At 37.2% G+C, this 15,940-nt stretch overlaps 1 protein-coding gene across 1 annotated transcript in view; it reads right to left on the bottom strand.

Annotated features, from left to right (window-relative positions):
* Window positions 1-15,940, bottom strand: part of MYO3B (myosin IIIB) — a 176,315-nt gene that overhangs the window by 123,091 nt on the left and 37,284 nt on the right. Inside the window, exons 7-14 of the mRNA XM_039355285.1 lie at window positions 12,551-12,634; window positions 11,200-11,402; window positions 7,634-7,732; window positions 4,860-4,974; window positions 3,116-3,242; window positions 2,789-2,999; window positions 1,094-1,241; window positions 405-558 (exon numbers count right to left, since the gene is read on the bottom strand). Coding sequence (XP_039211219.1) covers window positions 405-558; window positions 1,094-1,241; window positions 2,789-2,999; window positions 3,116-3,242; window positions 4,860-4,974; window positions 7,634-7,732; window positions 11,200-11,402; window positions 12,551-12,634 — 1,141 coding nt within the window. The remainder of the gene's footprint in view (window positions 1-404; window positions 559-1,093; window positions 1,242-2,788; window positions 3,000-3,115; window positions 3,243-4,859; window positions 4,975-7,633; window positions 7,733-11,199; window positions 11,403-12,550; window positions 12,635-15,940) is intronic.

The following is a 15,940-nucleotide window of genomic DNA, read 5'->3' as shown; positions in this document are numbered from 1 at the left end:
AACTAACAGTTTATTATATGGAGATGTCTTTCTATAATTATTACAAAATATTCAACAATGTAATCAGTTGACTCCAAGAGTTTAATGCAGTCAGCTTGGATTTAGACCAGTGGTTCTCAACCTTTCTAATGCCGCGACCCCATAATACAGTTCCCCATGTTGTGGTGACCCCCAACCACTTATACATCACAGGGTGCCAGGGTGTGGCCAAAGAAAAGGGGGAAAAATGGCGGACAGCCTTGTTTGGCGACCCCCGTGAAATGGTCGTTCGACCCCAAATGGGGTCCCGACCCACAGGTTGAGAACCACTGATTTAGACTTTATAAAAGATACTAATTGTTCTCTTGCTTTTTCTTTTGTGTATATATATATGTAACCATTTGGGATTTCTGAACAGGTCATACCAACTAAAGTTAGGTCTGTTGCTTGGGGAAATCGGCTTTCTTCATCCAGTAGAGAAAGTAGCCCCATTGGTTTCTGAAGGAACATATCTAAGAGGGGTCTGTTGTCTTCATAATCAACCAAGACAGCATCAATTCCTTCATTTTGATATTCCATCTAAAGTATTACAAAAGTTAATAAGTCATAAATATCACAATGGGAATATTCCATATTCAGCAGTCTGGCCTTTCTTATTTATCTAGTTGCAAAGCTGAGAAAACAATAAGGCAAGCAATTTTCAAAACATGTTGCTGCTTTGGGAAACACTTCTCTTACATTTGTTCCTGGTTTTCACGTAACTAAAATTCATATGTTGCTTTTAATTCCACTGATTTTTAGAAAAAGGTATCTTTTACTTAACACAATAGCACACTATTGCATACAAAAATAATATATTCCAAATGCATTGTTCAGTATATAGCAAAGATAACACATTTTAATTGCTTTATACAAGTCTGTGTTCATAGAAGTTGCATGTGTGTCCAATAAATTCACAGGGTGAAAACTTTTTCCCTTTCTGAGAAAATGTTTATTTTCACAGAAGACAGATGAAGTCATAAACTTCATACCAAAATCATCTTCTTTGGTTGATTGGTCTTACAAGTCCCAAGCCGAGCCTGCAGAATTTGCTATCGAGTCAATCAAAGCTTACCTGCTCAAGTGCAAATATGTGCTGATTGAAATAAAATTGGATCTGCTCATTTGCAATGTTTATGCACAGCTGTTCAAATGAGTTCCTTGTAAAGTTCTCAAATCCAAAAATATCCAATATCCCAACATTCATTCCACTTTCAGCATTGCTGTTTGAAAATGAACCAATTTTTTTTTAATATCAAATATAATACTATAATTTGTTCCTGATTTTCCACTAAGGCTACTATATAACCTATGAGTTCAGTTTTTGAACCTGTGCTTATTTTTAGTATTGTTACTATTCTGAAGTAAGATATTAAACAGAATAATTATTTCTTTCTGGGACAAAACTTAACACTACAAATATGAATGCCTTAAAGAAAAAAAGAGTTCATTTCTCCACTATCGATTTATAGTATCTTCTAGATCATTCAACCATTATTGTGCCAAAGTAACAGGCTATGAAATATTCAGGCTATGAAGATGCACTAAATCAGTAGTGTGGAAATAATCAGATACAAAAATATACACACTCCTAAGTAAATTATCATTTACCAACTTAGGTAAACATTACAGTGAATGTTTCCTAACCGAGCAAACTTAACTATGGCATTTCTTATTAGAAATTTGACATTTTTAAACTAAATCTACAGAACAGCTAATAAACATTAGCAACCTGTGCCCTCTAGATCAGGGGTCCCCAACCCCTGGGTCATGGGCTGGCACTGGGCCGTAGCATGCCAGAAACTAGGCCGCACAAACAAGCCGAGCCCCATCTGTGGGATGCAGACAGCATACAAAACCACACCAGTCCATGGAAAAAACTCTCTCCACGGAACCGGTCCCTGGTGCCCAAAAGGTTGGGGGCCGCTGCTCTAGATATAGTGGATTACAACTTCCACTATATTCCATACTCCAGAATGTCTTATATGTAGTCGTCTTAGCTGGAGCTGATGGGAACTGAAATATGGAAGGTTGTTTATTCCATGGAGCAGTTCTTAGCAGTGTAGATCATCTACCATTCTCAAAGACATGTTGGTTCATGCCAGCCAAGACGAATTCATCATTAGTAGCTTCCCTTCTGCTGGAATTAATGGGTGGGGAAAATCATTCTGTCAATGCCGAGCTAGTATGGAAAAGGGAACCAATCCAGACACTTTTTAAGGGAACAAGATTCAAAAGTTGCTTCTTCCTGACTTTGCAGGATTAATTAGGGGCTGATGGGCTAATATGCTCAGTCTTTCACTGGCAAAGCTTCTTTCTCTTAGATGAGAGGCTTCTCCAACCCAACCAGGTTTACTTTTGGTCTCAGAATTACCAAACTTTTGAACAAAGGGTACATTGATATTGCTATATTGGCACAGTTAAGCACAAGAAGTTAATGACTGGGACTGAATTCAAACGTTTACTTTATGCTGAAGATTAAAATGAAAAACAGGAGGAAGATAAAAGATAATGTAATTAAAATATCTTCTAGTATCTTTCCAGGGAGGGACGTGATTTTAACCCAAGTGAATCCCATTTACCTACTTAGTTAAATCCCAATCAAGTCTTTCAAAACGGTGGAGTTAATGTCCCAGGAACAAAAATGCAAATCACAGCATGGAAACCAATTTGAGGCATTATCTAAAATGAACAGTAAGCTCTTGATGTAAAATAGAGAAATATGTAGGCATCAACAAGTAAATATGCAATTTATTGACTGTTAACTTGCCATATATTTTTATCAGGTTGCAGCAGGCTATTAATCCGATTTACAATCCAGCTGAAGAGTCGGCCATAAAGAGCCTTTGACATGGCATCTCGTACATCAGCTGCTTTGTCCACAGTATTTGTTCGGATAATGGTCTCACCTCGTGTGACAACACAATGTGAGGTGAGAGCCTCCTGAAGTTCTTCTGAGCCAATGCTTAGTAGTGCAGCAGCTGAAAGACAGGGATATTGTAAAATGGGGGCCAAAGTGCTAGCTACCTGGTGTGAAATTAGATTTCCTGATCATATTCTGCATTAGGACAATGCAGAGATTTTAGCAAATATTTACCATTATCTAAGGCTTCTATATTGGGCACTTCACTTTTATCAGTTTGGTGCTTTGAAGAAATGGCAGCAAATTCAATATTTCCTGTATTTAAGATCCCAGCCAAAATTCGATACACTGAATGCATTTCCTGAAAATGGTAAAAGAGAGTCAGAACTATAAACATCAACAGGTTACCAACACAACATTTTGGGGAACACATACATTCTGAGGACAGAATATTTGCATATAATTCCATAATCCAAACGCATCAAGCCATACTGTCCCTCTCAAATTATAATGTACGGTCAAAACCTTAACACTTTTGGTCATTGCAAAAGGTGGAAGATGCTAACATAATATAGCCACACTTCATGGTCAGAGGATTCATATCATTATTCTTTTTCTTTACTTCAGTGTGTACTTCTATCATCTTATTTCTAATCCTATCTTAGATTGACAGCCTCTTCAACAGCCAGTTTCTATTGATTGATTGATTCATTCATTTATTCTGAGCAATGACAGAACATTTATTTTGACTCTTTATATATCAGTTTTATGTTGTTATTAATTGCAAAGTCATGTCCGACCCATCACGACCCCATGGACTACATTCTTCCAGGTCTTCCTGTCCTCTACCATCTTCTGGAGTCCATTTAAGTCCATGCCTACTGCTTCAGTGACTCCATGCAGCCACCTCATTCTCTGTTGTCCCCTTCTTCTATTGCTCTCAATCTTTCCCAGCATTAGGCCCTTCTCCAGTGAGTCCTTCCTTCTCATTAGGTGGCCAAAGTATTTGAGTTTCAACTTCAGGATCTGCCTTCTAAAGAGCAGTTGGGGTTGATCTCTTCTAGGACTGACCGGTTTGAATGGCTTGCAGTCCAGGGAGTCTTCTCCAGCACCATAGTTCAAAGGCCTCAATTCTTTGTCGCTCAGCCTTTCATGTGGTCCAACTTTCACATCCATACATTGCAACTGGGAAAACCATGGCCTTGACTATACGCACTTTTGTTGGCAGGGTGATGTCTCTGCTTTTTAGTATGCTGTCTAGATTTGCCATAGTTTTATATACCAGTCTAATTCTTTGTATGCCAGTTTTTCTGTCTATAAAAGAAATCTGCCAAACTGTGAGATGCCTTGCAGTGAAATGGACAGCAAACAAAGTTAATCAATAATCAAATAATAAATAAAACAAATGGGCTAACACCATGCCAAGCAGATCCTAGAAATATCCTACTGCAATGTGAGCCTCAAAGAGATTCTGGTGCATCAGAGAAGAAGCCCAGATGGGACCTGGTAGGTTTGAGGGAAGGACTGATGAATTTCTCAAACTGTATTCCTAAATACAGTTGCCTGATAAAATGCCTAATCTATAGTTAAATTATTAAGAAAACTTTATTTTATTATTGTTATTGGCTTCAGAATTATGTGCTTCTGGGGTAATTTAAATGATGTTATTGGTGCCAAATATTGATTGTTCTTCCTCTGGTTTAGAGTTGATTCAAGTTTAGTAATTCGAACTCTAATGAACTACTCCACTGCTGTTGTTACAGTGCTACTCTCACTTGGGAACCACAAAAAATATTCTACAAGCTATATATAGAATTGTTCAAAGCTGATCCGGTAGCCACCATTGTACCGATTCATGTTTACTTAGCAATGCTATACTGAATAAGCCTGAATTAAGTTGCCCACTGAAAAATATAAATTTTTAAAGCAAGACCAACGTTATTCTGGCAACTATATATATATAAAAATCATCACTTACCTCTTTAGTAAATCCTATGATCCGAAAGCAATGCTGGATTGCTTCAAACTGAGTTCCATAAGATTCTTTGTTAATAATATCATGCATCATCTTTCCTGTGTCATTTGCAATGTACCTGTGTAAAATACATAACTGAATCTCATTTGATGTCACAGCTCTTTTCACATCCATAGATCCAGAATTAGCCAAAGAATGTCACCACATTGCTCTACGGCATTGCTGACTTTAAATTAGAATAGAGCTGGAAGGGTCCTTGGAGGTCTTCTAGTCCAGACTTTAATTAAATACATGAAGATTGAAACACCCAGGATTATGAATCTCATAAATCTCTGTCTAACCACATACTTCCAATTTGATAGACAAACTTACTATCAAATTAAAGGTACATTTATGGGATCGCCTCTTTCAGGACCTATAGCAGAGATTGTTATGCAACATCTACAGTGGACGTTACAGCAGTTATACAAATACAACACAAAATATGGATTAGATATATAGACAACACCTTCACCATAATAAAAAAGGTCCAATTAGAGAACAACACAGAGCTACCAACAACATCTTCAAAGAAATCCAGAGAAGAAAACCACAACCCTTCCTGGATATCCTGATCAGCAGAGACCACAATGGCAAACTAGAAACATAACTGTACTGAAAAACCATCCACACCAACCATGTACTCCACTATCAAAGCAACAACCCAACCTCCTACAAGAGAAGCTGGGTAAAAACTTTATTTAAACAAGCACAAATTTATTGCAGCAACCCTGAACAGCAGAAAAAGGAAACAGAGCATTTATACAACATATTCCAACAAAACGGATAGCCATGCAACTTTATCAAAAAGTGCCTGACCATTCAACCTAACATAGTACAACCCCTAAAAAGCCCTAGAAAGAATAACACTGCCATACATCAAGAACACATCATAAACCACCAACAGGCTACAACTACATAGAATCAGTGTAGCACACAAGCCATGAGGCGAGACAAGACCGGCAGAGGAGACTGGAAGAGCCAGCAACCCAAGGGCCACTAGCTAATTGGTGTAAACCTACTTCACCTCCCTCCCCCACACTGAACCAAGGAGAGGTGTGCAACTGCTTAACAGAATGAATTAGCAATCTAGGCTGTCAGGACTGCATTGTGTCTAGCATTGTATAACGTATAACATTATATGCTATATGTTAAATAAATAAACAAGCCAAAAAGGGAACAAAAAAAACCCAAGCACCTCTTCACCAGCAATCAGCACCCAGATGAGTATAGATTAGATCCAAGATTAACATTAGACCAACAAACAAGTAAACAAGACCCCAATCAAGGAACTACCAAACAAGCCAACAATAAAACAGCCTAACCAAAGAACCTCTAGGACCACCTCACCAATACTGACAGAGCAAGCCAGTGGAATATAGTCTGGGAACAAATCCCACTTTTTACTTGCACTGATGATGTTATCTAGTTTAGTTAGTGAAACAACTGCAAGAAAGCAATCAAGCTCAGAGACCGCCAAGGACCCCTTACAATGTATAGTTCCTGGAAAGTAAAATAACAAGGCTGCTGTCTGAAAGTCAAATCCATGACTCAAATCCCCTTTGAAGAGCCTATACATAATTTTGAGACTGAGCCAAAAGCTCAGACTAAACCCTTGTTAAAGAACTACCGTAAATGCCGGCGTATAAGACGACTTCCGCGAGCGCTGAAATCAGCGCCAAAGATGGAGGTCGTCTTATACGCCGAGTCGTCTTATACGCCGGAAATACTGGTAGTTTCCGGCGTATAAGACGACGTTCTAGGAATGTGGCCCGGCTATAAAGACGGGGGTCGTCTTATACGCCAGGTCGCCTAATACGGCGGCATATACGGTATTTCAACCAAATCAGTGAGCATATATGATGCTAACATACAGTACCTATCCGTTCAACCCAAATTGCAGCATCTCAATAAATATCTAGCTATTTCCTAGATATTGTCATATTCTTGTATAATCAACAAATGTAATCCTTAGGACAAATACCTACTCTCAGCTTAGTCTATCTGACTGGGTTATTGTTGGAAAAAAATGGGAAGAGAGACTATTATATATGCTGCCTTAAGCACCTAAATGGAAGGTAGAAATCTAATAAGCAAATTAATATTAAAAGGACAACCCCTTGCAGAGAATTGAAAATATATTATTTGCAAAGTGTACAGAGACACATTAAACCTCTCATTCTTATCTCCTTTTTCCATTACTAACATCATGACTAGCATATTATAAGCTGTCCTTTTAATTGATGCTATTATTTTCAAAATGAGGACTCCAAAAAATACAGTTAGGTAAATTTTGGGTCAGTCTCAAAGTTGGGAGAGAGCAAGGCAAGCTTCTTGAGAGATCAGAAACTAGAATACCCGAAGGCAAAATTTGGCCTAATATTGGTAATTACCCAAATAGTAATGTACCAGTTTAAAACAGTTCATTTGGCTTTCTTTGTCTAGAATGCTAATACATACCATTAACTTTATAATCATCCATTTTGGAAAGCAGATTAAATCTGAGAGTGTGGCGAAACTACAATTAACTGAACTTCTTCATTTTTTATTAATATAATTAATCCATATATAAATAATAGCATTTCTTCTTGCCTATACAGTTGAATACATGAAAGGACTACCGTGAATGTTTAGGATAAGGGGAATGATTAAGGCAAATTTTAAAACTTCTCACCAAAACAAACGGCTATTCAATACTTAGTTATAACTAGCAATAAACACAAGTCAGCAAAAATTACCTGGGAGGCTTTTTCTCAGGGAGCTTATATTCAGAAAGTTTCTTCTGATGATAAAGACCAGCATAAATGTAGTAAAATATATGGAAGTTTTTCTCTCCTCTGTTAGAAAAAAAGAATTACTGTAGAGCATAAATGTAAGATGTTGTCTTTAACCTGAGAATTCAACGAGTATATAAAACAGTTTTAGGCAGCAATCGTTCCCCCAAACCACATCTGTTTATATACCTAAAGAAATCCACATGTCCAGACTGCAAAATCCATCAGTCTCCGGTTCCTGCTCTATAATTGAGGCAATGGAGTTCTATATTCTCCATCTAGAATAAATGGAGGACACCAGGAGGAAAAAAGGTTCTGAAATGTTATTCTTAAGAAACCAAGTCTAAAATCAAGTTTTGGATTTCTCTCAGCCAATTGCCATTCTTCTGAGCTGTGGTGGGACATTTTTTAACCCTATTTTTTTTAAATATATTTTATTGATTTTTTTAACATAAGTCACCTTAATATTTGGTAAACAGCGTGTTGTTTGGGTTTCTATTTAAAAAACAATCAATAACAATTAATTTCTATAATTCCATAATCCACATAGTAGCTTTCTTTGATTTTCTCTTCGTCCAATAATATTCTCTTTTACCAATCTTGAATTAGTACATTTCTTAGTATTTTGATAGATAACAATTGAATATAAACATTTTCTAGTTTTTAACAACCACATCAATATAAAGCTTCTTTGCTAATTGATCATTTTAATTACCTCATCACAGATCCTGTTCAAAATATTCTTACCAGTTAAGATTTTCTCAGAGTTAATTACACTTAAGTATTTAAGTCTTTTTCCTCATACAAGCCATCCCAACAATTTTACATTTCTCGTATCTTAAAAAAAACAACAAAAAAGAGAAGAAAAAAGAAGGAAATAGTATACTGCTTGAGAAACATGTCCCTCTTAAGCTAAGATACATTTATATCCCGAATTTTTCTATTATTTTAACCATATTCAAACAAATGTTTAATCTTTAAATATTCCATCTAATAAATCCAATCATCTAATCTTCTGAATCTATTCAGAACATTTTTATCAACTGAGATTTTCTTAAGATCAATTACACTTAAGTATCTAAAACATTCCCTTCATATAAACCATCCCAATATTTTTATATTTCTCATATCATAAAAAAATACTATGTTACTTAACAGGTCCATCCACCTTAAACGAAAATACATTTATATCCAGAATTTTTCTATATTTTTAACCATATTCAATCGTTTAATCTTTAGATATTCCATTTGATAAATCCCATCATCTAATTTCTTAATTATAACTTTAGCCTTTTTTTTTTTTCTAAACATCTTTTTTAATCTGTATGCTCCGCTGGACCAAAAAGTCTTCTTATTGTCTTGTAGATATTGTTGTAAGTACAAGAGACGAATCCAGTAAGATGTTTTTCTGGGTTTTGCCCCTTTGTATTCATTGAAAATCTTTTTCTTTCTCTTAATTTCTCTTATCATTTTTTGTCTCTCAAATTCTTATAGTTCTCCTGATAGCTCTATAATCCATTTTGTTGAATCTTTTTTCTTGTCCTCAGACTTATTTTGCAATCTTGAAGTGTAGATTATCTTTAGCATGTCAGATATTTACTGCAAGTTTTTCTCTGCCTGGATTAAGTCATAATTCCTTCCATTGTTGGATTCTATCTTTAAATCTCTTTCCTCTACTTTATGTTGTCTGCTTTATCTGATCATACTCTATTTTTATTTGCTGAGAGTTTTTTTGGTGTAAGGTTAAATTGAAGATGTGTTCATTTATAATTTCAAAGTTGTTTTTAATTTCCTCGTGGTTTGAAATCATTGATTGAATTAGTTGCAATATAGCATACATTTCCTCCTGGAAAGTATTTGTTTTTTCTTGATATGTTCTTTCTGCAGATCTCTGATGTTCTATTATAGCCAAAAAGTTTTCCTTTCTCTGCAAACAGCTTTAGAATCACAGTTCAATAAGAATTTATAATCCAGGAAGATCAATTTTTTTCTAAGGTTTATAGTTCTTGCCTTGTAGATAGCCCAAAATGTTTTCTTTTCTTTGTTGCAGCTGTTCTCTGTTTAATTAAGACACTGAAGGTCACAAAAACAAGTTATCTTTTTCTGGGCTTTCTACCAATTCCTATATTAAAGCAACTACAGTTGTATATTTTCATCCACCACTAGATGTCAGCACCAGTTCGTTTTTCAATTTTCAGAACAAGCAATTATTTTCTTCTGTTTTCATCAAATATCTTTTGAAAAGAAAATCTTAACAAATTCTACCAATTTCAAACTTATCTAGATTTAAGTCTTATAGTCATTTCATTTCAATATATTTCTGTCCCCCATAAAAGTTTAATTCACCGCTTCCTTCTGTGGGAGGGTGGGGCAAGACTCACTTTCAGAGAATTTTTGCTTCTTGGCTTTTTTTTCCAGGAAATCAATTATCAGGTAGAAAAGAGAGAATCAATATTCTTACCCAGTTCCAAACATGTTGTTTATGATCAAGCTTAAATTAGTGCTTTTTGGCTTTGACTACTTGTAGCTTGGGCTAGACTCTGGAGTGAAGCTAGCCTTTCTTCTGCTGGTTTCTGGAGGGTTTTCCCCGAATGACCGGATTGACTGCCATCTCTCCGTGGTTGGTGGGGCTCCCCTACTTTTTTGTCACCTCTCTGGGGTGACTTTAGGCCCATTTAGGGTCCCCAACAGAGAAAATTGGCCATAGTGTATGGAGCCCCGTGATCCCTTGGCTGCTGCACTACTGCGCACAACTGGAAGCCCTAACCCTAATTTTTTTAACATTAAAATTGGATCCTGAGTTTTCTTGTTTTCCATCACCCTTGACTATAGGCATACTGTCTGAAATGAATGGTTCTGAAAATCAATACATTAGACTGATAAAGGCTGGTGTATCTAATTATGAATCCTCCAGGTCCAGGGGAATGCTAAAGCAGAGTCCCCCAATCTTTTGGGCACCAAGGACCAGTTCCGTGGAAAGAGGTTTTTCCATGGATCGAAGGGGGCATGGTTTCATGTGCTCCTTGCATCCCATGGATGGGGATTCACTTGTTTGCATGGACCGATTTCTGGCATGCCAGGGTCCGGTGCCAGTTCACGGACCAGGGGTTGGGTACCCCTGTGCTAAAGTACACTGAACCCTGTAATGTATTGAAAGAACAGAGAGCAAGGCCAGAGTTTCTGAGAGCTCTCTGGGTTTCTGCAGATGTTGGGTTGGACTTGAGCACTGCATCCCTTAAACAGCTCCTTCAAAGTCCCCCCCACCCCAGTTGCATGGGCATACATATAGGTGCACAGAAGTCATCTCTAGACCATGACTGGTACCTCAGCACTTCGAGCAGGAGCTTCAAGGTGCACTGTGGTTCCTTTGCAAATTGCCTCTCCAAATAATTTGCACAAGCCAGATATTAGTGCACTGAAGCCAAAATTATACTTAAAACTCTCCAACTCTTTTCCAATTGAAGATAATATTGCTAATTCATTTATAATAAAAGTGATATTTTAAACAAAACAGTCCACATTATACCTACAAAGCTTGTTTTATAACTCTGGATTTTTCAAGCAGGTATTCTGAGATCTTTGCTCCCATTACAGCTCCAGTTGGTGTGAACATCATTTCCAAGTATTTCCCAAAACGGCTAGAATTGTCATTGATAGCAGTGTGGGCATTCCCAAATGCTTCGACTAAAGGGTTCACTTGGAGGATCTTCTCCCGCAAAGCACGATTGTTCGCCTTCATAAACAGAAAAGGTCACAAGGAATTTCCTCTATCAGCGATATGCCCTCATATTCATTTAAAACATTCCTATCCTCATCCCGAACTGAAAGCAAATACATCAGCAAGAAGCAGTTGAAAAGGGAACACAATCAGGAACAAGATAACAAGAAATAAGAACAAACAAACAAACACCCCAGCATTAAATATCCATCTATTAATAGTTTGTGCAAATTTGTTTGAAAAGAACCCTTCCTAATTTCTCTGGGATATAATCCAATGAAAATACAAATGTAAAAGTTGTTTTATTATACATAAAACCTACTAAATAAATACCCAAAAACTGATTTTTCAATTTTTGTTCTAAAACTCTCTTCATATTACAGGTAGACTTAACAACCATTTAACAATTGTTCAGAGTTATAACAGCACTGAAAAGATTGACTTGTAACCATTCCTTGCACTTACAATTGTGGTAGCGTCCCCAGAATCATGATTAAAGTTCAGGCATTTAGCAACTGGCACATATTTATGATAGCTGCAGAATCCTGGGGTCAGATGATTGCCATTTGCTAACATCCCAACTCGCTTCAGACCAGCAAAGTCAATGGGGGAGCCAGAATCACTTAATGTCTACATGTTTCACTTAACAACCACAGTGCCCCCCTTAACAATCATGCAAAAAGGTTTGTAAAAATGAGGTGTGACTCACACTTAACCACTGCCTTAACTTAGCAACAGAAATTCTCATCCCAGTTGTGATCGCAAGTTGAGGACTATCTGTATTATGCTTTAACAAAGGATCTGAGACTGAAGTTAAGAAAAAATGGAAGGGGAAGCCTGTAATCACCTTGTCACAAGATACACTTGAAATGAGAAGGGAAGAAAAAACATGAAACATAAACATGAACCCAAGGATTTGTACACACTCATCCCTGACAAAGTGGCAAGTGGGCAACCTGTGGCCTCCAAATAATTCTACATTACAAATCTCAGCATCCTTCAGCTGTCCCTCTTGCCTGTGGTGAGGGAGAATTGAAACCCAGTATAATCAGTTGAGACAAAGACTGCTCAACCCTGCACTAAATCTGAATTTAAAGTTGCATGCAAATGCAGCCAATACTTCACAGTATTATAATTTGAGTTATGTGACAGTCAGTAAATACCTTTCCCAGGAAGGTCAAATGCTGCACAATCAGATGGGCACTTTCGGTCTTCCCGGCGCCGCTTTCTCCACTGATGATTATGCACTGATGGTACAAAACAGAAGAGAAGATGTGTAATTGGCAACTCAAGGAATATACCTTCATCCCTATAGTCATGTGCTTTAATATACCATTAAACATTTAACTATTTTAAATTATATTTTCTTCATGAGTATAAAACGAACTTTCAAAATTGCCCAGTTGAAAGTATTAAATATATACATACATATATATATATATGTTCAAACACATGGATTCATATATATATATATATATATATATATATATATATATATATATATATATATATATTTTCGCGGGTATTTGTATGTAGGTCTTTGGTTGTTCGGGTTTTCTCCCGCGTAAAATTGGAAGTGTCTTGGCGACGTTTCGACGAAGTCCCATTCGTCATCTTCAGGCTGGTGTTTTCAGCTTCGTGCTTTCGAGCAGCAATGTGTGGTCTTAGCTGTTTCTTCCTTTTAACTGCCAGGGGGGTATGAACTGATTGGGTGGGAGCTTGGCTGTGTTCTGATTGGGTGGAGGTGTGTTCTGATTGGTTAGGGGCGTGGCTGTGCTCTGATTGGCTGGGGGTTTGGCTGTGCTCTGATTGGCTGGGGGGTTGGCTGTGCTCTGATTGGCTGGGGGAGTGTTCTGTTTGGTTGTGCTCAGGTTAGTCTGAGTTGCAGAGGGATTTAAGATTTTGGGCTGCCTGCTATTTTTTGGCTTCGCGTTCGTGGTCGTGCTTCCTCTTCATGGAGGGTGTCAGTTTGCTTCATACCCTCCATGAAGAGGAAGCACGACCACGAACGCGAAGCCAAGGAATGCAGGCAGCCCAAAATCTTAAATCCCTCTGCAACTCAGACTAACCTGAGCACAACCAAACAGAACACTCCCCCAGCCAATCAGAGCACAGCCAACAGCCAATCCCCCAGCCAATCAGAGCACAGCCAAGCCCCTAACCAATCAGAACACACCTCCACCCAATCAGAACACAGCCAAGCTCCCACCCAATCAGTTCATACCCCCACTGGCAGTTAAAAGGAAGAAACAGCTAAGACCACACATTGCTGCTCGAGGCACGAAGCTAAAAACACCAGCCTGAAGATGACGAATGTGACTTCGTCGAAACGTTGCCAAGACACTTCCAATTTTACGCGGGAGAAAACCCGAACAACCAAAGACCTATATTAAATATATATATATATATATATATATATATATATATATATATATATATATATATGAATCCATGTGTTTGAATTGGATCTAGCCTGCTAATAATGGAGAATACAGAAACATTTTCTATTTCTGCCAAATTCTTCCAGTGAGCATTAAAAAGATTTCTGTCCCTTCTACAGATATAATCCCAGGAAATATTTATATATGAGTGACATTAAATCACATCTGATTAAATAATGAATGACCCTGTACAGTATGTGACAAACAAGAAAAATAATTATTTTGGCAATAAAATTTGGAAGATTTTGTTTTTTGTTTAGGGATGTGCACTGAAGCCTTCAGTATCTGGATCTGGCCACCCCAGATGAAATGGTATGAAGAATTGGGAAGGTGAATCAAACAAATAATCTGGGATTGTTTCAAACAACGCAAGTGGCTGATAATTTCATTACAAGCACTATGCTCTTGGAACTGACAATACTAGGACGCTCTTGAAAAGAGTTTTTCTTTACATGGTTACTCCCTAAATTTACACAATTTTTTCCCTGTGCTGGCCAGTTTATATCTACACTTTAGTTAGCTGGATTGTAGGGAAAGTGCAAGGGTCAACTCAGACCTCACATCACATACATAGCTACTTCTGTGAAAATAGTAGTCATGTGCTTGGTTGGGCTCTCTCTATGTGACATATCAAATTTGCAACAAGGTGACATTTAACCCTTTCAGGTTAAGACACTAGTATGGAACAATGATTAAAAAAATGAAGAACATAGCATCACAACATTAAATATCTGTACTTTAATATTGATTTTTTTTGTTTAAATGTATTTACTTTGTTTTAACTTAATGACCCTCTGAAAAACTGATGAAGAGAGAAACATATATTGACAAGTTCTACCAGGTATTATAGTGGAGGCAGGAAGCCAAATGGATGATTAATGTTTTTGGCAGCAGCTACCTATTTCGTTGAACTCTACCTTGGTTCCTGAAGCATCCTAGAAGAACAACTATTCAGAGTACTTTTGGTTGTTCTACTTTTAAAGGAAAAAAAGAAGAGAGAAAAAGATCCTTCTAACAGTCACCAAATACAGTATATTTGGTGAATATCCCTGCACATCAACTCCTTTTCTCTTTATTCCAAATGGTGATATGCCTGTGTATTTATTTTCTGGAGCAGGAGTGTCCAACCCTGGTAACTTTAAGACTTTTAGACTTCAACTCCCCCAAATTAAAAAGAGAATGTAAATATTCCCTTTTTCACTTTAAGTAATTCCATGCAAAATATTCAATGACAATGGTGTTCAAAACACAGATCTGCCATTTCATACACTGCAAATATATGTGAAAAGTATGTTCTGTAGAAAAACTAAGGACAATATAAAATTTTGGCCTATGATTACAGATCTAATATTACTAAAGAAACAACTCTGATGTAAAGAAGTACCAAGCTGCATATAGAAAAAAATGTAGATATCAGAAAGAATAAAAGATAAAGGGACACACATCCAGTTTTGGTCACCACGATGTAAAAAAGATGTTGAGGCTCTAGAAAGTGTACAAAGAAGAAGAAGAAAGATGATTAGGGGACTGGAGGCTAAAACATATAAAGAATGATTGCAGTGTTCCAATATCTCAGGGGTTGCCACAAAGAAAAGGGAGCCAAGCTATTCTACAAAGCACCTGGAGGCAGGACAAGAAGCCATGGATGGAAACTAATCAAAGAGAGAAGCAACCTAGAATTAAGGAGAAATTTCCTGACAGTTAAAACAATTAAATCAGTGGAACAGCCTGCTTTCAGAAGTTGTGAATGCTCCAACACTGGAAGTTTTTAAGAAGAGACTGGACAACCATTTGTCTGAAATGGTATAGGGTTTCTTGCCTGAGAAGGGGGTTGGACTAGAAGACATCCAAGGTCCCTTCCAACTCATCATCATCTTCATCATCATCATCATCATATTAGTATTCAAATGAAAGCTCAAACTCTATTTCAAGTATTAGGTTAACTTTTCCTATTGTTCTAGAGAATATACTAGCTTTGGAACAAATGTTATACCACTATAAAAATTTACTAGTTGAAAATACTTTATCCTGTAAATCTAGTTTATATTTGAGTTTGGAGGAAACTTTCTCCCCCTCCTCCTTGCCCCTTTCTCCTTCCTCCTTCAACACCCA

Source organism: Crotalus tigris, unplaced genomic scaffold (genome assembly GCF_016545835.1).
Source record: "Crotalus tigris isolate CLP2741 ecotype Arizona unplaced genomic scaffold, ASM1654583v1 scf7180000018652.200882, whole genome shotgun sequence".
NCBI classification, from domain to species: Eukaryota; Metazoa; Chordata; class Lepidosauria; order Squamata; family Viperidae; genus Crotalus; species Crotalus tigris.
This window is presented reverse-complemented; position numbering and strand designations above follow the sequence as displayed.